The sequence below is a fragment of the Strix uralensis genome, chromosome 18 (assembly GCF_047716275.1).
Source record: "Strix uralensis isolate ZFMK-TIS-50842 chromosome 18, bStrUra1, whole genome shotgun sequence".
In the NCBI taxonomy this organism is placed as follows: domain Eukaryota; kingdom Metazoa; phylum Chordata; class Aves; order Strigiformes; family Strigidae; genus Strix; species Strix uralensis.
In genome coordinates this window covers 16,881,564-16,903,248 of record NC_133989.1, presented here as the reverse complement: position 1 = coordinate 16,903,248, position 21,685 = coordinate 16,881,564, and the positions used below count along the sequence as shown (strand labels likewise).

At 45.2% G+C, this 21,685-nt stretch overlaps 1 protein-coding gene across 1 annotated transcript in view; it reads left to right on the top strand.

Annotated features, from left to right (window-relative positions):
• SAMHD1 (SAM and HD domain containing deoxynucleoside triphosphate triphosphohydrolase 1) overlaps positions 1-19,554 on the top strand; it is a 31,874-nt gene extending 12,320 nt beyond the window's left edge. Inside the window, exons 8-16 of the mRNA XM_074888110.1 lie at positions 5,162-5,262; positions 5,372-5,480; positions 6,054-6,145; positions 7,513-7,628; positions 10,554-10,693; positions 13,493-13,582; positions 14,796-14,900; positions 15,268-15,405; positions 17,535-19,554. Of these exons, the coding sequence (XP_074744211.1) occupies positions 5,162-5,262; positions 5,372-5,480; positions 6,054-6,145; positions 7,513-7,628; positions 10,554-10,693; positions 13,493-13,582; positions 14,796-14,900; positions 15,268-15,405; positions 17,535-17,657 (1,014 nt within the window). The 3' untranslated portion in view covers positions 17,658-19,554. The remainder of the gene's footprint in view (positions 1-5,161; positions 5,263-5,371; positions 5,481-6,053; positions 6,146-7,512; positions 7,629-10,553; positions 10,694-13,492; positions 13,583-14,795; positions 14,901-15,267; positions 15,406-17,534) is intronic.
• The last annotated feature ends 2,131 nt before the right edge of the window (positions 19,555-21,685 follow it).

Here is a 21,685-nt window from a genome sequence, read left to right as displayed (position 1 = left end):
CAATGCAAAGCGTGGCCCAAGTGCCAGGGCAGCATCAGCTTTGACAGCAGCAAAATGCTTGGGTTTATTGCAGTAACAAACACAGAGGCAGCGATAAGACTTGAAGAAATGTGCCTCCTCAAGAGACAAGGAAGAAGAGATTGTGATTATTAATCCTTGCAACTCTGTGAAAGAATTAAGTCCTCTCTCCTCACTTTACAGCTCTTGTCATCTCTTCAAGGACACCCATTCAATTGCTACCAGCATTAAGAACCTGTCAGTGGGAAATCTGTCATGACAGTCTGGTCCTAATCAGACTTTATATGTTGCCCCAAACAAATCACCCACAAATGTTAGCACTTACCCATTATTTTCTGCTGTAGTAGTGTGTAGTTAAACCATGTGTACTCCAGCATTCTGATGACAAACATAGGGAACTTGGCATAATAAAATTCAGTCTGAGATCTTACAGGAAGGGCGTGTTTATTTACAAAGTCTGCAAGTTGATTTTTACCCCCTTGCACTCACTTGCACACAAATCTTGCTGCCTGCTACTTCCATTGATCTTGTGCCAGGTTCTTACCCAAAGTCTGTTTTCCCTTGTTTAGATTCTATGCCTGTTTTCCAGCAGGATAACAGGAAAAGGGGTGTCATACATGATACATGGCCACCTTCTGGCCACCTTCCTGGTGTTAGGCTGCAGGATCTTCTACTGGCAGTCATTTCTACTGTGGGGGTCTTACCCAAGTACAGGCTCCTCTGCTGATGAGGTACCTGTGCTGTGATGCTATCGCTTCACAGACCTTCTGGTCCTGACGTGAGCAACGGGTTATTTGTGTGTCAAACAGTGTCCTAAACATTGTTGCAGTAGCAGAGCTCTTTGGGATCAGCACAGGATATTTTGATGTATGATGTGCCCTGTTCCTGCTGCTTACACACATTTGCATTCTTACTCATATCAATTTTAACATATAACACATATATATATAATATGTATATATATAAAATATGTATATATAAAATATATAATATGTATATAATATATATAAAATATGTGTGTATATTATATATAATATGTATATATATAATAAGTACATATATATAATATATATCTGTTGTATACAGTGTTTTCTGCCTTCAGAATTTCAAGACCACTTTATGGCATTTTTTGTTTAGCTGAAAATTTTCAAGGAAAGAATATTTATATTCAACTTCAATCTTACTGTTTTGTTGCTGATTTCCTGTTTGCCTCATGGCTGAATTATCCCTTGTGGGTTAGGAGTTTAAGTAGCTGTCTGTTTAAACCATCTGTGTTTAAAACACTGTCCTGGTTTAGCCAGGATAGGGTTAAGTTTCCCCAGCAGTGGGGGGGAGCTCTAGCCATTCGAAGTCACATCCTGGTGCCGAAGGGGGACAAGGGGTTACCGCGTGTACTGTGGGATTGGCTCTGTTCTCACTGCTGTATTGGTAGAGATTTTGCTCTGTTCACTGTTATTACTGTCATTCTTATTGTTATTGTTGTTGTTTGTTGTGTTGCTGTTGCACTGTTGTATTAAACCTCTCCTTATCTCAGCCCCGGGGCTTTGTATTTCACTCCCTTTGTGGGGGAGGGGCAGCGGCCGCGTGGTCTCAGACCCCGGCAGGGGCTAAACCACCACAACTTTTGGCACCCAACGTGGGGCACGAGAAGGCTGAGATAAGGACAAAAGGAGAAGTGTGTTAGAGCCATCTGTTAGGTGTAATTTTTTCTGTTTTTATTTGCGTTTGTTTGATAAGAAACGTTTGCAATGCTGACCAATTTGCTTGCGTGGTGGGGCTGGATTAATCCTTATATCCCCTGTGTGTTCCCAGTGCTGGGGTTTGTTCTCGGCGGAAGATGTATCAAGGGTCTTGTTCTGCTCTACTGGTTACTGTCTGCTTATAATGGGCTCGTATTGCTGCTTGTGGGGGTGCACCGCTACCTGTTTGCTGCCTGGTCTTTTGTTTGGGGTCTCACCTCCTCTATGGATGAGCCAGGGGAGGAGATTCTCTCGGTTTTTGAGAGTTTCAGCTATCCCTGGAGCCTCCTGGCCACTGTGTTCGCGGCACAATGCTTTCTAAATGTCTGCCAGATCTTGTTTTGGGCCATGCGGTACTTCTCCAACAATAGCACCACCCGGAAACCTGCCCTGAGGGCAGATAGTTGTAAATGGCAAGGTGTGTGGGAGAAGATGGGCAAGTGCCTGAGTCAGTGGTCACCCCCAATGCTTTGGGATTTCACTCCCGAACAAATGGAGAGTCCTGATAAACTGGTGGAGTGTTTGGAAAAGGTGTGCTGCCAATCTGACAAACCCCGGGAGACACAAATCCTTGCGATGTGCTGGGGGCTTGCCCATGCTTACCGCATTGCCCTTAACGCTTGTGAGAAACGCTCAGTTGCCAATTATCCATAGCTCAGACAGGATGCGGTGTGAAGCACTCTTTATTACGTTCTTGCAAGACCGGGCGCCCCCATCAAGTGGACGCGCCTACCAGCCATCATGCAATGGTTTATATCCCTTTCTCCCAACCGGCAGTTCCCTCCCTTGATTCCTCATTGGCTGAGTACTACAGGGTGTACAGACTTCCCGAGCCGCCTACTGATACGCCCCTTCATGTATGTGTTCATACGTCGCATGTTCATGGAAATGAACCTTGGCTTTCTCCAGGGCGGAGAAGTTAATATGCATGAGCTCATCATGCAAGCCTACTAAGATGGAAAAGTTCGCCCCAAGTCTTTCGGTATCTGCATCCATCTAAAGCCGGTTCCAAGTACTGGGTCATCACAGTTAACAAAAAGACCACTTGCCTTCTAGCCCTAGGCCAGGGATTTCAATGCTTGTGAATTGCTCTTGTTGATTGCTTTGGTGAATCGCTCCTGCCCTTCCCATCAGGCTTATTATGCGAAAACAACATTCTTTTCCTTACACGCTGATCACTGCCCTCAAGGGGGAGAAGGGGCTGCAGGGTCTGAAAGTGAACCTACTGGTACAGCAGCTGGGCCAGGGGGACAGGCAGTGCCAGTACCAGTCACCTCCACCAACACAGCAGCTGGGCCAGAGGGACAAGCAGTACCAATATCAGCCGCCCCGATACAGAAAACCAAATACACCAAAAAATTCCCTCGCAATGTACAGGGTGACAATGAACCAGGCCCATCACAAGAGCAGGAGGAAGAGCCGGAGGTAATCTTCCGATCTCTATCACTCAGTGAGTTGCGAGATATGCGGAAGGATTTTAGGCGCCTTCCAGGTGAGAAAATTTGCACCTGGCTGCTCCGGTGCTGGGATAGTGGAGCTGCTGGTTTGGAATTGGAGGGGAGAGAGGCCAAGCAGGTGGGACCTTTAGCCAAGCAGGTTGGTATTGACAAGGCAATAGGGAAACAGGCTCAAACCCTCAGCCTTTGGAGGTGACTCCTGCTCGCTGTGAGGGAGAGGTACCCCTACAGGATGATGTTCTATGTCGGTTAGGCAAGTGGACCGACATGGAGAAAGGCATCCAAAACCTCAGGGAAATGGCTGTGTTTGACATTATCTATGGTGACCTTGTTGAAAGAACGCAGCGGGAGCCCAGCCATCATTTAATGCACAAAGGCTCAACTTTATTAGTACTCACACTTCTTTTATATCTACAATAATCAGTTCATACATATTGCAAAAAGCGAGCTCCCTATAGGTTGCTAAGGTTAGATACCTTGGTTGCTAAGGTTAAATACCAATCCCACCCCTTATGATTTCTGCAAGGCCTTCTACATAGTCTTGCTTCTGTTCTTTGTTCTTCTTTGATACTTTTCGGTATTTTCCCATCACGTCGCCGTTGTCAGCAGTTCCTCGGTGCTGTGCCCTTTCTCACGTAGCCAGTTGTTAGCAAACTGCTCCACATGACCTGAATGATGAGCAGTCACCAGTGGATCCAGATCAGGCCCCTTCCACACAGTTGATGTGGCGGAAATTCCTGCAAAGTGGACCAGAGGGACATTCCAAAGCATTAGCAGTAGCGTCCTGGTGGCGAGACACCCAGACTCTGACAGTGGACGAAGTGATTATCCAGCTCCGGCAATATGAGGGAAGTCTCCCTTCCTCCCAACATGCTTTGGTTTCAGCTGTAGAGGAACTGTCTTAGAGGCTCCAGAAAGTGGAAGAGGACATGTCCTATGTTCCACCTGCAGGGGCCGATGTCTCAGCTATTAGAAGCAGGCGCTTCCCCACCCAAGAGAAGGGCAGTGGAAGACACACACCACGGGGCACCCTGTGGTTCTTCCTCCGCGACCATGGGGAAAACATGAGAAGGTGGCATGGACAGCCCACTTCCGCCCTAGCTGCACGAGTACAGCAGCTGAAAGGGAAGACCACCATGAAAGGGGAGTCTTCCAAGAGAGATGCAGCTCCAGTGTCCAGTCGGAAATCCCCCAGACAGAATAGAATGGCCAACACTATGCTTGACCCTCTTGGGGGGACCAGGAAGTCATTCCTGCAGGAGTCACTCTTAGATCAAGTGAATGATGGTGAGCAGGATTAGAGGGGCCCTGCCTCCAGCCAGGTGGAGGAAAGGGATAATCGGATTTACTGGAAGGTGTGGATCCGATGGCCTGGCACATCAGAACCACAAGAATATAAGGCCTTGGTAGACACTGGTAGACACAGTGCACCTTGATGCCATCAAGCCACAGTGGGGTCGAATCCATCTGCATCTCTGGAGTGACAGGGACAAACACCTAAATAATTCTTAAAACTCTGTTCTGTAAAGTCATATAGTTGATTGCAGAAGACTGCAAGACAGTGACGTGTTTGTGGGTTTAATTCCCTGAGGATAAAATGATTCCAACCTTTTCTGCTCTTTGTTGCTAGGTGGGGTTTTTCTGGCATTTCAAAGCTGCAGGCTTTGCTTTAGTAGAATGGGAAATGAAATACTTGTGTACATGGTTGTTATTCTTCCTGATATTCTGGAAAGTCAGCTGCTTAAACCCTAGTTCTAGATTTCTAATGCCCAACAGCTTCTGAAAGCTCTTTTATTGTCTTTGTGTTCTTCGCTGCCGCAGTGTTGGATGTTTATCACAGGCAAAATCAAAGGGTATTCTCACTGCCTTTAAAAAATTGATTTGACATTGTTTGCACACTTTAATTGCTTATTGTTTCTCATTTTTTTTTCTTGGCTCGCCTGTTAGTGGCCCTATCATGGTCGACAAAAGGAGAAAAGTTTCCTGTATGAGATAGTAGCTAACAAAAAAAATGGCATTGACGTTGACAAGTGGGACTATTTTGCAAGGTACAAATCTTACAGCTTTTGTTTTTATTATGAATTCCTATTGAAACAATGCTACTGTATGTACAAGTATGAATCTCATTGTTAAACACTCTCTGTGGAATATTTTCAGGGATTGTCATCACCTAGGAATCCAGAATAATTTTGATTATAAGCGATTGCTTAAATTCACTCGGGTCTGTGAAGTAAAAAACCAGAAGCATATCTGTACCCGTGACAAGGTAAGCAGCGTGTGTGAACCGAGGGAACGCTCAGCAGCAAAATGTGTGCGAGGTGAGGCACGGAGAACACACGGGGCACAGCAAAGCCTGCCTCGGGCAGCACGGTACAGCTGCGCCCTGGATTGCGGCGGGATGCTGGGCTTGCCTGCTGGATGCTTTTTTAGCCCAAGAGAGGAAGTAGTTGCTGCTCTGAAAGCTGTTCTCAGAAGCAACTGAGTTAAGGGGGGGACAGGGCAAGCCTGGTGGCGGGTCCTTCCAGGGAAGACTCTGCAAAACCATCAGCTGTGTGTGATCCTGCCCCGGGTCTTCTGAGCAAGAGGTGAATGTGGCTTTGGTGAGGGGCTGCTAAAGGGGCAAGAGGTCCTCTTCTCTGCCCAGGCTTCCTGGGGTCGGTGTCAGGTCTCTGCTCTCCCACGGTGGCCTGAGTCTGTTTCAAAATTTGTAAATTGTGAAAAATAACCATTCTGCTCTGTGCTGCAAATGGAAGGAGACAACTCATTTGATTCCTTGATTGTTTTAGTTTTGCAATTAAGAAAATGTCAAAGTAAAAGATGATTGGTTTTTTTGATTCAGGAAGTTGGAAATTTGTATGATATGTTCCACACACGGAATTGCCTGCACCGGCGAGCATACCAGCATAAGGTTGGCAACATCATTGAAATAATGCAAGTATTATACTTTCCTTTTCTTGCATTCCATTTATTTTTAAGTTCTTGAAACTGTATATCCGTTTGAATATTCAGATAATCAGTAAGGTGTGACACAGAATAAAAGCCACTGGGCTATATGACCCAATTCTTGTGGCAAGGCTCAGTGCTTAAAGTATTATAGAAGTTGTAATTAACAAAAAAAAAACAACCCTACCCAAAAAAACCACCATGAAAAGATGACAATATCCTTCCATGTGAAATTCAATTAGAGGAGAATTACTGAAGCCCTGAGGAAGCATAGGACCAGGGCGTGCTTATGTTGTTTTAACTGCTGGCAGCTGAAGTCAAATCTTTATCTACAAGTTAAAGACCACTTAACTCAAACTGGCTGGTTAACAGAACAAAGCTACTAACAGAGTAAAATAAAGAGTAGGCTTACTGTGACTCAGCTGAGCCCTGACTTTGTGTTTAAGTAATGCCATCGCAGGAATTGCTCAAGACTAGTTCAGCTGCCTGCTTGCATTTGTACCTCTTTTGTTGATATCCACAGAAGTTTTCCTATAGCGTTGTTCTTTTTACTTTTTACTTGAAAAGCAGAAATACTAGTATCCTTAAATATTTTTTCGTTAGCTGAGTAACCATCCACTGAGTTTGGAGAAAAGGACTGTAGAGGGTTGAACAGTACAAGAGTGATCTGTATCTGCTTTCATCTCATAAACTTCAGCTCTTGGTTTAGTGATCCTCTAAAACTCAGACTAAAAATGCTAAGGTTTGACAGTAACTACACATGAGGAATAAAACAGCCAAAAAATTTAGTTCTTGGCTTACCATAATTACAGCAGCCTATCCAAATGAGTGTTGGAGCTGGAAATGACTGTGAGGTACAGGGAACTCTGGAAGAACTCAATGTTTAGAACATCAGTTCTTCCCACCGGAAAATACCACATGTTCGCGATGCTTTGCCTTTACACTTTGTATTCTCTCAGTTAACTCCTGGAACAACGAGTCTGTAAAAGGACTTGGTCATCTGTGAGGCAGCTTCGTTGCAGCTGAGTGACCACGTCACTGTCTTGCAGGGTTCTGCAGTCGTCTAAGCAATGTGAAACTCATAGTCGGAAGCAGAACAAAGTGAACTTGCTCATTCATTGAAAGAAGGTTAAGGTCTGATCTGAACCCGTTTTCAGTAAATGGCAAGACTGGTGCAATGTGCAATGACAGCACAGAGATAGGACCTACTGCAGTGTGATCAGGGTCTGCTGTGTGCTTGGGATGCAGTTTTGTCTTCTATTTATAACAGACTAATGCATTTCTTTTTTGACTCTTGAGCAATAAGGTGTTTCAAAATGATGCTAGCCTTAAGTCTTAATTTTGTCTCAAACTAGGATTACAGAAGCCTTTCAAAAAGCAGACAAATTTCTTAAAATAGAAGGCTCTGGAGGAAAACTGTACCAGATTTCTACAGCAATGGAGGACATGGAAGCCTACACTAAGCTAACTGGTATGAGCGCTCGGATTTTTTTTTTCCTTCAAGAACATGAGTACCTGTTAAAATGCTGGTTTTACAGCTGTTGGTACAGTGGGCCCTTGCCCATGACTAGGACTCTCAATTACTGCTTTTGTGCACAGATGGTAGGGCAGAGCTGGACTGTCCAATCTCTGTGCTCTCATAGCTTGCCTTCCACTTTAAATCATTTTTATGTTGAGACAGAGAGAGACACGCCAACTTCTTATGTTCTGCACACATTCAAATCCAGATTATTGCAAGCAGTGCTGTCAGGAGGTCCTGCCTGTGCCCTGAGATTGTTGCACTTGTGACAAGTCAGCTCTGGGCGATACAACATCTTGCTACATCAGGTAGAGGAGTACTGTGTGTGTGTTGTAGTGTGAAACTAACCCCAAGGCAGGTTTCAGAGGGCTCCAGTGGGGTCTGATTTGATTTGCTTGAGACATTGTTGCCCTGCTTGCAAATATAACAGAAGAAAACAGAATATGTGGACAATTTAGTGTATTGCTGAAAGTTTCTGGTTGCTTGGATAAGAGCTTGTGAGAATGGTTCTCATAGGGTAAGGACATGGAGCAGCAACTCGCTCGAAGACGTGCGGGGGAACTCCAGCATGGTTATGGAGCGAAGCAAACGAGCTGAGACATGTGATGTCTTTCCGTTTGTCAAGGTCTGGGTCAGTGCTGTGAAGAGGAAACAGAGAAATTACTGAAGTCACTGCAGCTGGCTTCAGTTGTGTTGTGTCCTCTGTTACGTAGTTCCACGACTTCCCACCAGTGTGGCATCTTGGTTTTGTCTGCCCCTCCTGGTGCTCGCTGTGAGACACACCAGCATTCGGTGCTGCAGCGTGCCCTTACCAGCTCCGTCAGCATGGGGGATGGAGGCAAGTGTGGGCAGGGCAGACCCTGCTGTGCTGAGGGGTTTGTGGTTGGGTGACTGCAGGGCAGAGGATGCTGCAGACCCTGCTGAAGAGTGCTCCTGAGTACTGGTAGCTCTTGCAGCACCTCTGAGCTACAGCTCACAAGGATTCCCAAGGCATCTTTCCTGAGTGGAAAGACAACTTTGTGAGTTTCCGTCACCGAGCCTTGGCTAGCCAACAGAGACTTAAGAACTTCTATCTTTGGTCCATGGACAAGGTGACAGAGGCTGAGGGCACTGTTGCAGAGGATCCTGTGTGCATTAACCTGTGTTGTGCTAAAGGCCTTTTGCTGGCAATCCTTCATCTGCCACAGCCACATCCAGCCTGACCACAGACCTGCTGCATCGAGTGGGTGAAGGGGCTGCAGAGTGCTGAGATGAGGAGCTGCCTGACCCCTCTGATGCTGTGTGCCTCTGCCCCAGGGGAGGAGAAGGGACAGTAGCTATTAAAGAGCATGAATTGCAGTGTTGGGCCTTGGAAGACTGGGCAGAAAGGTGAGAACTGAGATTAAGTTCTTACTGGTCTAGGATCTGTTCCCTGGAGGCTGTCTGGTCTGTAAGATCAGCCGTGCTAGAAAGTTACCACTTGGGTCTTGCTGTAACTGCCTGCTGACCTGTGCTACCTGGTGAGGAGCGCAGCTCAGGCTGAGGAGACCAGAACTGACCCGTCTTACAGTCTGCCACAGCAAGGACCTGCTTTCTGGGGCTGTCCTGTTCAACAAGGAGAGCTGAACAGCAGGGAGAGTGATGCGAGGAATACACCAACATCAGATTTAACTGTGGAGCATGAAGGACGATTATGTTCTCCTCCTCTTAAACCAAGGCATTTCCTTCTGTGCCTCCAGTGGTTTCAACCTGGGCACTTCTGAGAGGACAGTAGGCTTGTTTTCAGTAGTCCTTGATGAGTGCTGTTTCTGTGGAACTGTCCATTTGCCTCTTGGATCTTAACAAATGATAAACCTCTGTGAGGTTCTGCAGCAAGTTCCCTAGCTTTCTTCCATGATGGGTGAAGAACCACCATTAGCTTTTAATTTTTTGCCTCCTGATTTGACAGCAAATCTTACTTTTAGTAAAGGATGAGACAGCAAAATGCTCCTTGTCACTATTGCTTTTGCACTATGGATGTGTCCACGGGCTGCTTATTTCCCCTGCATTATCTCTTCTCTCAGTCTGAAGAGACCTAGTCTGCTGCTCATGGAGAAGTTCCTGACTTTGATCAACCTTGTCCATAAAAAACAACCCTCAGTTAAAGGCGTTCTGGGACATGGCTCTTAGCTTGCTTTTGGAGTGTGTTGGGAGCCTCTTAAGCCAGTTGTGGCCCTAGGCGGGGCGTTGCAGAGCTGTGCTGGCAGCACATGTCCAAGCTGCCTGGGTATTTCTGACCAGGGAGTGTGAATAGACACAGAGTGCAGCTGTGTGGTCGTGGCAGACAAGCAGCATCCTGACAGCAGCAGTCTCTTTGGGACAGCCAAAAATAACCTTTTTTGCTCTGAAGCCACTTCAAAAGAAACCTATGTCTTGTGGCTTGTATTGGTGGTGGGAAGCACACTGTGTGCTTCGCTGTCATGTGGAGACAGGAGGGAGGACTTCGTTGCTAGCATCCAAAGCCTGAGAAATTTTGAAGGTTTAACGGAAGCACTTTATTTTTTTACAAGATAGGGCACCCTTGTCCCTGAGCCTGTTAGTGCTGGGCTCCAGGGTGTTCTGCTGAACAAGATTGACTAAATAAGAAGAGGAAGCAACTTCTAGTGAAATAATAAAACTGTTGCAATGGTGAGAATTGAGCTAGTTTTTCCATCAACAGCTGTTACAAATCTGATGATAATCAGGATGATATTATGACTGACTTCTCAGCTGTCAGACTCAGTGTGTTCAGTCATTCTCTGAAAGTGTCTTTCCTGAACCAGCAGTTTTTCTTTTGCTTTAACCTTTATCCCTGTACATGCATTTTGCTGTGACACTGGATTGTAACATACTTAACAAAAATCAATGCAACTTTGGCAGATAATATCTACCTGGAAATCCTGCATTCAAGTTGTCCGGAACTGAAGGAGGCACGAGAAATTTTGCGTAAAATAGAACGACGTGAATTATACAAGTTTTTAGGAGAGACTCAACCTGAAACAATGAGGGAAGTTGTAAAGGTAATGTCCGTTGGTGGAAGGTTCTGAATTCTGCCCCCATAAAAATGTTCCCTAAGTTGCTGACTGTCTTTTTTTAACCTATCTCTGTGTGGGTTTTGTTTGTTTTGGGGTTTTTTTGCTTAACTGCTATTCCAGAGAGTGAAACGTTCTCTTCCTGTCTTTATGTGGTTGAGTCATGGAACATAGGAAACTGGGAAGAGTTTTGTGTACAAATAGCCAGAAGAATGGCCAGAGGTGGAATTTCAGAAGGTGATTATTGGAGAAATATTTTCAGAAAAAAACTGTTTACTGAAAAATACAAATTACATAAAAAGCTGTTACAGTCCAGTGATTGAGAAGACTGTTAATATCATCTTGTGTTCATTAAAATTTCAGAATAGTAAGGAACACGTTTCCTTTGAATCATAATTTGTGTGCTTTACTTTGAGAACAAACGTCAAACTGAATAATAACTTTCTAATTTCTTGGTATTAAATTCTGTACTTAGCACGAGCATGCGTGTATTTTTTCCACTGTCTGCTTTTCAAAGCACTCATCAGACATTGGTTTAACCACTGTTATTTTACTTCAAAATAATGTTATATTAGAGCTGACGTTACTTCAGGTGGCTCAGCTTTTCTTGTAATGTGCTATGCCATGTTATCAAATCATCAGTTAATTATCTTAATTAACTTCAGCCATGATGCTTACAATTTTCCATGGCAAATTTCTAAAAGTGGCTGACTGTCTCTAGAAAGCCTTAATAAAAATAATTCAGGTCTTATAAAGAACAAGGTTATAGAAGGACTACTAGATGTCTTATTGCTCTGTTCATGTTTTCATTTGAAGAGAAGGTTTGCTTGTGTTCTTTGACTAAGAAAAAGTGTTGTTAAGAGATTCTGTATTTAAAAAGTAGGAAGAAATAGGAGGAAGGAAAACATGAAATGGTTGTACATTGATGGTCAAGTTTCTGCCCTTCTGAGGAGTTCAGGATAGCCTAACAAATAAGGAGATGGGGATGAGAGTAAATTGCATGAGTTCCACCTTTAAACAATTTCTTTTAGAAGCTTGGTTAATGAAAAGAAAAACTCTCACTTCAAAAATCCAGCCAGAGGCATTGAGTCTTGGGGTATCCAGTGTGTTGTTTTGAAGGGAGACTGGAGGCTGTGGGTGCCATAATTATATCCAGAAAAGCTTTGCAGCTTCTGCAGCTGAGGCTGAGGGAGTGGGGGAGAATTTTTCCTCCTGTGGTGCAGGAGTTGCCTGTGCAGGAGTGTTGGAGGTTCAACGTCCTCTGAAGTGCTGGAGGTGAGTGAGCAGTGGCTAGACAAGACATAGCTGTGTCTTTTCTGCTCCTTAAGAGACCACGATGCCATTATGTTTGGAATTATAGAATGGTTGGGGTTGGAAGGGACCTTTAAAGGTCATCTAGTCCAACCCCCTGCACTGAGCAGGACATCTTCAACTAGATGAGGTTGCTCAAAGCCCCATCCAGTTTTGTGATCCTCAAGCTGGTCAGAGCCAGGGGAACATCCCAAGTAGCTACAGAGTTCTTGAATTCAAAGCTAAGTTTCCAGTTATTGGAAACTGGAAGAGGTAACTTTAAAGAAACAAAAGCAAGGAAACAACAAAGAAAAGGAGAAAGTTGGCATACTTACATTCTGATACAGAATAGAAATAGAATAGCTTATAAACAGGCTGCCTCCTGCCAGTTGCCTCCTGGCAATTCTTTCCTCTAGGTTTGCTCTCAGTCTAAACCTTTCCTTGGCTTCTTGAGTCACAACAAACCACACCTATGCCTCAGCTTGGCAATGTGTGTGATTTCCTGCTCTTCTTAGCAGTCTCCCCATCTTTGCAATGGACAAATCAGCAGCAAAAAAAATTCTGCTAGCTGAATTCCTTCCCTTCTGGGCCTGTCTCCTGGATGCTCTGTGCTGCACTGGAAAGTTTTCTCCCATGAGTCGCAGTTGCTCCCAGGAAATCTTGCTTCATCAAATCTTACATCTTCCCCACATTTGTCCAGCCCTGGACAAAGCTAAACAGACAACCTTCTCTCTCCTGCTCAGCCACAGCCTTTTAATGAGAACTTACACATTTCCATGAGCAACTACTCTTCATCACGCTGTGCTCCTCTGCTTGGCTTTAGCTTAGCTCTCAGCAGGAATATTCTGCCAAATATTTAGGTCCAAAACCAGACAAAACCCCATTGTGGGTTTCAGCTTTTGAAGTAGGTCACCATCCCCTACAAAATGTGCCTAGGAGCTTGCTGCTTCTGTTTGGGTTTTTTTTATAGTGATCAATGACACTACTGATCTTGTCTGTCCTGGGGTTTTTTTATATGTTTCAATGTAGAGGTATAAAAGCTTTATTAGAGGATGAGATCCTGCAGCCCTTCGTTTAAAAAAAAAAAAAAAGTTCAATAAAAACATGTAGTATTCAGGTTTGGGGAACTTAATTGCAGAACAATTGCATGAACATACTTACTTTCTGCTTTCGTGGAGACTTCAACGTTGTGGATGGACTGACTCTCCCACCCTCCCTCTCTCTGCCACTCCCCCGCCACTTCTTCCTGTCATCAAGTCTAAAGCTCTTCCTCTACAGGCTGACAGTATTTCAGTCTTCTCAATAGTTTCTAAAGATTGGTAGAAAACTTACAGCTAAGGTATACAAGGATTCATACAACCACATTTCTGCAAGAAGAGTCTGTCAAGCTATGAAGAAATGAAAGCTTTAGTTTAGTGGCACGTTCTGTCATGCATTTTGTTGATATATGTATGCTGATAGTGCATAAATGTAATCTGAGTTACTGTCTTTTTTCAGAATAATAGCCTGGCGGAAAGCATTGCAAATTCCAAGCCGGAAAAGGATCCTCCAGATGTGGATCTAAAGGCTGAAGATTTCATAATTGATGTAAATATCTCTCAGAGCAGGTTCAAAGTAAAAAATTCTCAAACACAGAGGGCCTTGTATACCATAGTGAAAACTGGAGATATGTTTCAATATATTTGCAAAGTGAAAAACCACAGGGTTGCCTCATAAATACCATCCTACCTGTTCAGCTCAAGGTTCTGAGCAACAAGCTTCCCCCTTGGGAGGTTGGCTGTGGTTGGGAGGGCCTGGGGACAGAGGCTTCAGGCAGCTTCACTGGGCTGTTGTTGGGGCACTTCTGCTCCCACTGACAGATGTGTTCTCCCATGACTGCCCTCGCTCTGAAAAGGAGCAGTAGGATTTCTTTGGGTTTTAGCACACGGGTGTTAAAGTTGGCAGTTGAGGAGCCACTGCTGCAGGTTATGAAGGCAAGTAAACTGCGAGCCCTGGTGGGAGGGTAACGGGCACAGTGACTGCCAGGCTTCTGGTACTGCACACCTAATGCATGGCAATCGCTCCTGGGTTTTGTCTGCGACATAAAGCACTTTGCTGCCACAGCTCAGTCTCCAGCCAGCACTGGTGGGAAGGAGAGAGCCTGGGACAGAGAAGGAGCTTGAGCAGTCTGCAAGTATCAAATAGCTTAATCCCTGTTCTTGGTTAATTCTGGGAAGAGCTAACAAATGGCTTTCCATAGAGTGCAGCACAAATCACTTCTAGAGCTCCCTTGCATTGAAGATTCACTTCAGGCTGGGTAAAATTGCAGCAGTTTACTTAGCTTTAAGGTAGTTGACTCTGCTTTCCTTGTCCCACAAATTGAAGTCATGGGGAAGTGGGGCACTCCCTGCTGATCACAAAACTGTTGGTGTACCAAGCAGATGTAAATCACGTTGTCTGAACCTCGTGTTCAAAATTGTAAGCTCTCCTGCTGCCTCCGTAGGTTGTGTGACTGGGGGAGGCACGGGCTGGCAAGGGACCAGCATGCTTCCACTGTTTGAAACTGGAGCTTTTCAGAGCGTGACTGGGAGCTGGTTACTGTAAATGTGAATATCTACCTGGCAGCTTCAGAGCGAAAGGTGGTGGAAGGAGAGATATAGAATGCAAATACCAGATTGCTTTATTAAGTAATCATTTGTTAATTACTGTTCTATTTGATTAGTGTAATTTACAGAAGCATAGTGTGTGTCCTTTTGTACGTATTGTGAAAAAACTAAAGACAAACATTAACAAATGCCATTTTCTTTGTTTTACATGCAAGATTATCAATATGGATTATGGAATGAAAGAACAGAATCCCATTGATAATGTTCTCTTCTATTGCAAGGCTGATCCTTCCAAGGCAGTCAAGATCAGTAAAGAACAGGTAGTCTTTTATTTTCCTCAACTGACTTCTGAAGGGCATCGTCTTCACTGCTTGCAATGGAAGTGATTACAGTCCTTCGTAGCAGTGGTTGCAGGATTTGTGGAGAGGCTGTGGAATCCGTGTCCTTGCAGGTCTTCAGTGTGTGTTGTACTACGACAGTCTGGAATCCTGACGGCTTTTGCATATGAACAGTATTTAACTTGAATACACTGAGAGCCTTAAAAAAATACAATCAATTTGGCTAAGCTCATGGGTGGTAGTGGAATGTGTTTTGCTGCTTTCTGTTTGTATTCAGATGAAAAAATTGAAGTTCAGTGGACTGTAAATTCCAAGAAATACTAAAGCTTATTTCTTTTTTATTTCAAAGGTTTCAAAGCTTTTACCCATGACATTTGCAGAGCAGATTATCCGAGTTTATTGCAAAAGTCAGGATCCAAATATTGTTTCAGCTGCAAAACAGTATTTTATTCAGTGGTGTATAGAGAATGATTTCACCAAACCACAGGTAACAAATTCACATTATTTTTCTTGTTCTTAGAGTTCTTCACCTTTGTTCATAAGCTTGCTCTTTCACTAAAAAACTTGGCATTCAGGCCTTGTTTTTGTGGCACAACCACTCCTCGCTAACCTAGCTTCTGGTTTTATTGTGGTTCACATCTGGGCGTACTTTGGTTTCACTGAAATAAGGATGGATTTGTAATGATTTAACTTATGTCATTTGAAAAGTCATGGTTTTATAACAAAGTTAGTATCTACACAGCCACTCACTAGTTCATGGGTGCAGGTTTCTGCACACAAAGGCTTAAAACAGCACCGAGAGATTAAAAAGTCTAGGGAAGAGGTCAGATCAGTTCTCCTATTGCTTTTCCTCTTTTCCTTCCTTGTTCAGTAGCTGTTAAACTCACTCCTACCTCAGGAGATTCACGGTCAGTCCATTTGCTCTGAGTTAGAGTGGAAATATCTTTGGGAACAAGATTGCAGACGTGCACTCTCTAGGCAACTAGTCTGTTGTCTGAGTTGCCTGCAAGGCCTTCGCTGTTCTGTTTCCCTTTTCTGTCAGTCTCAGAACATACAAGTTTCCAGCTGTGAGGGAGGAAGGGGGTATGTTACAGCTCATCTGATGTTTTGTTTCATGTTGGGAAACGTGTCAGAGGTACCCAGGCAAGTAAAGTGGAGACTCTAAAGCAGACCCTGAGTCCATACATCCTGCCAAAGGTGGTGGAGAAGCCCGTAACAATCGTGGCTGTAAACTAGTGATGTGTGATACAGCATCACCATCACATCCCCCTTGCAGGAAGGTGGGCACCTTCATCTAAAAAAATTATTATCTGCTGATACTTCCAGTATAGCCATTGTTGTAGGGAAGCAGTTATGGTTGTATCAAGTAAGCTTTTCTCAGTAGAAAATGCTAATGGAGCCACTCCACTGCATGCATGAGCTGTGAGGTTTCGAGGCTGTAAGCGTCAGTAGGTTTGGTAGATGTGCTGGCAAACCTGCTGTTACATTTCTGCCCTGGCTTTCACTTTTGTCTGACAGTCATACCAGGGAAAGTAATAGCTTTCTTCAGTTCCATGCACTTTTTCAGAGATGTTTTCCACTGTCTGGGATCAAGCCTCAAAGTAAAATAAATGCTTATATTAAAATCTCCAAGTTGCTTAAGAAATACAGTGTGAGTTTGTTCTGTGAACTGTGTATTTTTTTCCTTTCCATCAAGCATGTTAATATCCCTGACTTGTCATCTTATTTGCTAGAGACACCTGCAGGTCTCATTTGGGCAAGGAGCTACATCCTCTGAAATGAAAGACCACCCGGTAGAGGAGCGCTCTTAGGCTGGAGCTACAGCTGTAGGCGTGAGCAACTTGGTTTAAGGCTCATTCTTATGTCATATATCTGGCATCTCTCTTTTGAGAGCAGTTGATCGCAGGAGGGCTTTTTACAAGAGGATCAAGCAAAAAGCTTTCTCTGCTTGTAGCTTGTAGGGTATGGTTGTATCCTATAAGCATATTCTAGTTCAGACATACCCACCTTGCAGGCCCTGGCATGTTGCAGAACATGGCAACATGTGTCTCACCAGCTTCTTCCTAAGCTTAGAGAGTTTATTGCTCTTTTGGCTGCGTTTGCAGAGCCTCAGCACTAGATTAACGTAATCTGACAAGGATGAGCACCACTGCCTTAGGCCATACCAGTTACTGTACCAGCGTCACATACTTTAAGGCAGTGAAAGGCACATCCAAGCACCTACAGCTGGGAGATTGCAACAATCGTAAATGAGATACCGTGGTGAATGCAGAGGAAACACTTATAATAATGATTCCAGTTCATATACCAATGCCCAAAATACAAACCAGCTGATCTTTCTGGATTTGCTGGTAATAATTTAGGAAGAGGTGAACTGCCAGTGGTGAAGGCTTCTCAGGTATGTGGGGGATTTTATTTCTCCCCACTAGATGGTATCACTGGCTACAGCAGTTTCCATCTCTGGGATGCACAGCCTTCAATGTTTGTTGATTTATAATGCTTCTGGGACCTTGGACTTATTTTTTATGTCTGATACTGAGCTGCTTTTCCCCTGCTTTAGGATAGAAAGCAAAAGTGAATGTACTATCATTAATGTTTTCTGACTTTTAATAATAGGATAGTGATGTGGTTGCCCCTCATCTAACTCCAATGAAGAAAAGCTGGAATAACAGGAGAGATGATGAACACAGGACAGCTTCGGAACCCAGCTGCAGACAAAGACTTCCTTTTGATAAGTAACACTCTTGGCACTCTTCAGTCTGCTTCTTCAGAAGATGAGGAAACCTGAGCAGCAACTCTTCTAAAAGCCAGTTGTATAGACTGTAAGAATTTATGGAACAATGCAGTAATGCATTTTACAATACATTATATTTTAATGTAGGTACTTAAAGTGCATATTCAAAAAAAACTAACAACCTATTACAGCAGAGCAAACTCAATTCTCATTTATTTTTGAATGTATTGGCACTGTGGATAACTTTAAAGGTTGCAATTCATTGTTATTACAAGAAGTGCTGAAGACATGTTACTGTTCCTCCTAGTCCTGATCCCTTAAGATAATTGTGATATTGCATGAGCTAGCAGAAAAACTTCCGGTTCAGGTTTTTGGATTATTTTTTTTTTTTCCCAGTACCTGAGGAAAAGAGGAGTAAGTATGCTTCTGAAATATAGTGAGGTAACAGAACTTTGAAATAACCGTAGACGGCATCTTCAAGAATAGCAAAACAAATTTCATTTAAAAAAATGAGGGGAGAGGGGAATCTTTTTAATAACCAAAGATTACTTTTCTGGTATTCGAAAAGCTGACGAAGATGCAGGCCTCTTTCTGTAAGTGCGACCACAACTTTTATTAAGTAACAATGCATTGCAGTGACATGCAGCCTTTTATTGTTTTATAGTGTATTTTTGATACACTGAATGTTTTATTTTTACTATTACACTGAATTGCAAAAACTGCTCAAAACGTCCATTTGTTTGGGTGCTTGTGGGAAGGCAGAGCTGCCGGGCAGGTGGACGTCGCACAGTCTTGGCACGGTGGGTGAGCCCTGGCAGGACACTGCACTGGCTCTGCTCTTCCCTGCACCAAGTGCACCTTTGTTCTGCACCACACTGTACTAGGCTCTTCAGGAATTCTTCCATTCGTGTATCTCTTCCCTGTTTCCCCTGGGTCTCCAATTGCTATTCCTGTGTAATTTTTCTCTCCCTTGTAGAACTATGAGCGTTCTTACATTTTTCCCGTACTGAAGTGAGTGAAGTACTTCCCGTACTGAAGTGAGTGTTGCTAAATGTCTGTCCAGTTTAAAAAGTGAATGAGGAAGACCTTTTTCCTCTCATCTTTTACTCAGGTCTAAGAAGGCTGCTTTCATTAAATAAAACCTAAAAGCTTGAAAAAGCCTGCCCTCAAAACTGAAAATGCAAAGCAAAAGGCTCAGTAATGCTCAGAAATTGGAAGGAGCTTTGGGTTTTTATATCTGAAAAGGGGAAGGAAAAGTTCAGCATTCAGCCATGAGTAACTAGGTTAGTGTCTGAAAACTAACACAGGAGGAAGTCACTGTGACAGAATGCAGAACTCTTCATATCTGATTGTGTTTCCTTTGCCCATTTTATCACGGGAGCTGATAGCTGTAGGCAGAGGAAAGGAGAATGAGGATTCATGAACTTACTCGGATTTCATTTGTTGAATAACCAGAAGTCGCTTTGCACTCTGCTGCTTTCTTACGTACCTGTGCTCGTGTGTCTAAAGGTGATGTGGTGCAACCTCTGCTGTTCATACCTTTAACAGTATTTCAGGTCTGCAGGTGTGCCAGGTAACTGTTAGAAGGGGTTGTGACCTCCTTAAAAGCTTTGGAAGAACTTTTATTGTGCTTCAAGAAACATCATAGAGTGAAGGCCTTTATCTGCATAAAATCAAGTACTGTTCAGAATAATGTAATTTTGTTATTATTGCTTGGGTTTGTTTTGAATCTGTTACAAAAGGTGCACTTTATACTTGGGAAATATCTTTTGCTTATGTTAAAGCAAAAATTTGTACTTAATGTTAAGTTCTGAGAGAGTGCATTTCTTCTCAAGCATGTTAATCTGAGCCTCTCTGGATTAAGAATAAATTTATAAACAATGATTTTTACTATTCTTTTAAGGAGTTGCAGTGTGTGAACTTTATTAAAAACAGTCTTACAGCCTATTTCTAAAGGACAAATGCTGCTCTGTGGAAGTGCAGACCTTCCACATTGAGGAAATGGTTTCTTAACTGATGTTTACTCAAGTGCAGTGTGAATGGTAACTGCAGTGGAGCCCGCTGAGCTGTGAAGGGCCCTGGGGCCAGGCGAGGGAGGGAAGCTCATAGCGGTGGTGCCAAGGCTGAGGATCCGACCTCTCCTCGTGCAGTGCAGTGGCCTTGCAGCCACACGGCCATGGCCAAGCCTGTCAGGCCTCTCACTTCAGCGTCCTTCAGGGGCTTCAGGTGCTGCTCAAACTGTTGTGTAGGGGAAAAAGGAAAAGTGAAGTCATGCTTGACCAACCTGAGCACCTTCCGCGATGGAATGACTGGCCTGGTAGCTGAGGGGTAGATGTCTGCCTCCACAAGCTGTTGAAGTATGGTCTGGATGAGCAGACCGTGGGCGGGACTGAAAACCGGCTCAAGGGCTGGGCCCCAAGGGTGGTTGATCAGTGGCACAAAATCTAGTTGGAGGCCAGTAACTAGTGGTGTACCCTGGGGCCAGTGCTGGCTCCAGTCCCAGTGGTCTTCATTACTGATCTGGCTGCTGGGACAGGGTCCACCCTCAGCAAGTTTGCAGGTGACACCAAGCAGGGAGGGGCCCTGGGCAGGCTGGAGATGGGGGCTGACAGGAACCTCATCAGGTTCAGCAAGGGGAGTGCAGAATCCTGCCTCATTCCCCAGTATGAGCCGGGGCCACCCACCTGGGAAGCAACTTGGCCGAAAAGGATCAGGGGTTCCTGGTGGCCCCAGGAGTTGACTGTAAGCCAACAATGTGCTCTTGCAGCAAAATATGCCAGTGGTGTCCTGGGCTGCGTTAGGAGGAGTGTCACAGCAGTGGGAGGGAGGTGATCCTTCCCCTCTGCTCAGCACTGGGGAGGCCACCCCTGCAGTGCTGGGTCCAGTGCTGGGCTCCCAGTACAGGAGAGGCAGGGACATACTGGAGAGAGTCCAGCGAAGGGCCATGAAGTGATGAAGGGACTGGAGCATCCACCACGGGGAGAGGCTGAGAGCTGGGACTGTTCAGCCCGGAGCAGGGCGGGCTCAGGGGGATCCCCCCAGTGTGTACAGAGACCTGGAGGGAGGGTGCAGAGTGGACGGAGCCAGGGTCCTCTCAGTGGTGCCCAGGGACAGGACCAGAGGCCGTGGGCACAAACTGGCACCCAGGAGGGTCCCTCTGAACATCAGGAAACACTTCTCCACGGTGAGGGTGACCGAGCGCTGGCACAGGCGGCCCAGGGAGGTTGTGGAGTCTCCACCCATGGAGATACTCAGGAGCCGCCTGAACACGGTCCTGGGCAACCAGCTCTGGGTGGCCCTGCTGGAGCAGGGGGCTGGACCAGATGATTACCAGAGGTCCCTGCCAGCCTCAACCATTCTGTGATCCTGCCCCAGTGCTACTGGCAGAAATGTGAAATGGGCCTTGAAGTCACAGGACAGGACGTGTGTTGGTGAGGGGTGAGGCAGTGCTGAGAGGCCTGTGAAGAGCAATGGTTCCCAGCAGCTTCCTGGGCAGGCAAGCTTTAGTGGAGCCTTTCCTGGTCTGTTTGGTGATGGCTTGGACCTTTGGTGCCTTCTCTGCTGCCACCATTTGCCGCAGGGATTGCTTCTACAGGGCACCGAAGATGTTCCTCCTCTTCTCCCTGAGCTGAAGGTGGGGACTGCAGGCTGCCAGCCCTGGCTCTGGGGTGCTCGTAGCTCTGTGCCCCAGCTATGCTCGCAGGCTGTGCTGGCAGCAGCGCGCGTTGCACCTCAAAAAGCGGCCTCAGTGAGGGGGACACGTGGGTCCCACACGGAATGTCGAGGTCCCTAGGAGGTCAGGCGCCCTGAACAGCCGTGGTGGGCTCCTGGCACGCAGCTGGGAGCATCCAGGAGCCCCGCAGGAGGGCACAGGTGTGGAGGGATCTGCTGCCCTGGGGGTACCTGGTCAGAGGAGCTGGGAACACCGCAGCGAGCCAACCCTCACAGTCACGGGACAAGGGAGGTGACGGCACTCCTGGGAAGGCTATGGGGAGCAGCAGAATGGTCATTTTTTCAGCTGGGGAGCTGAAAG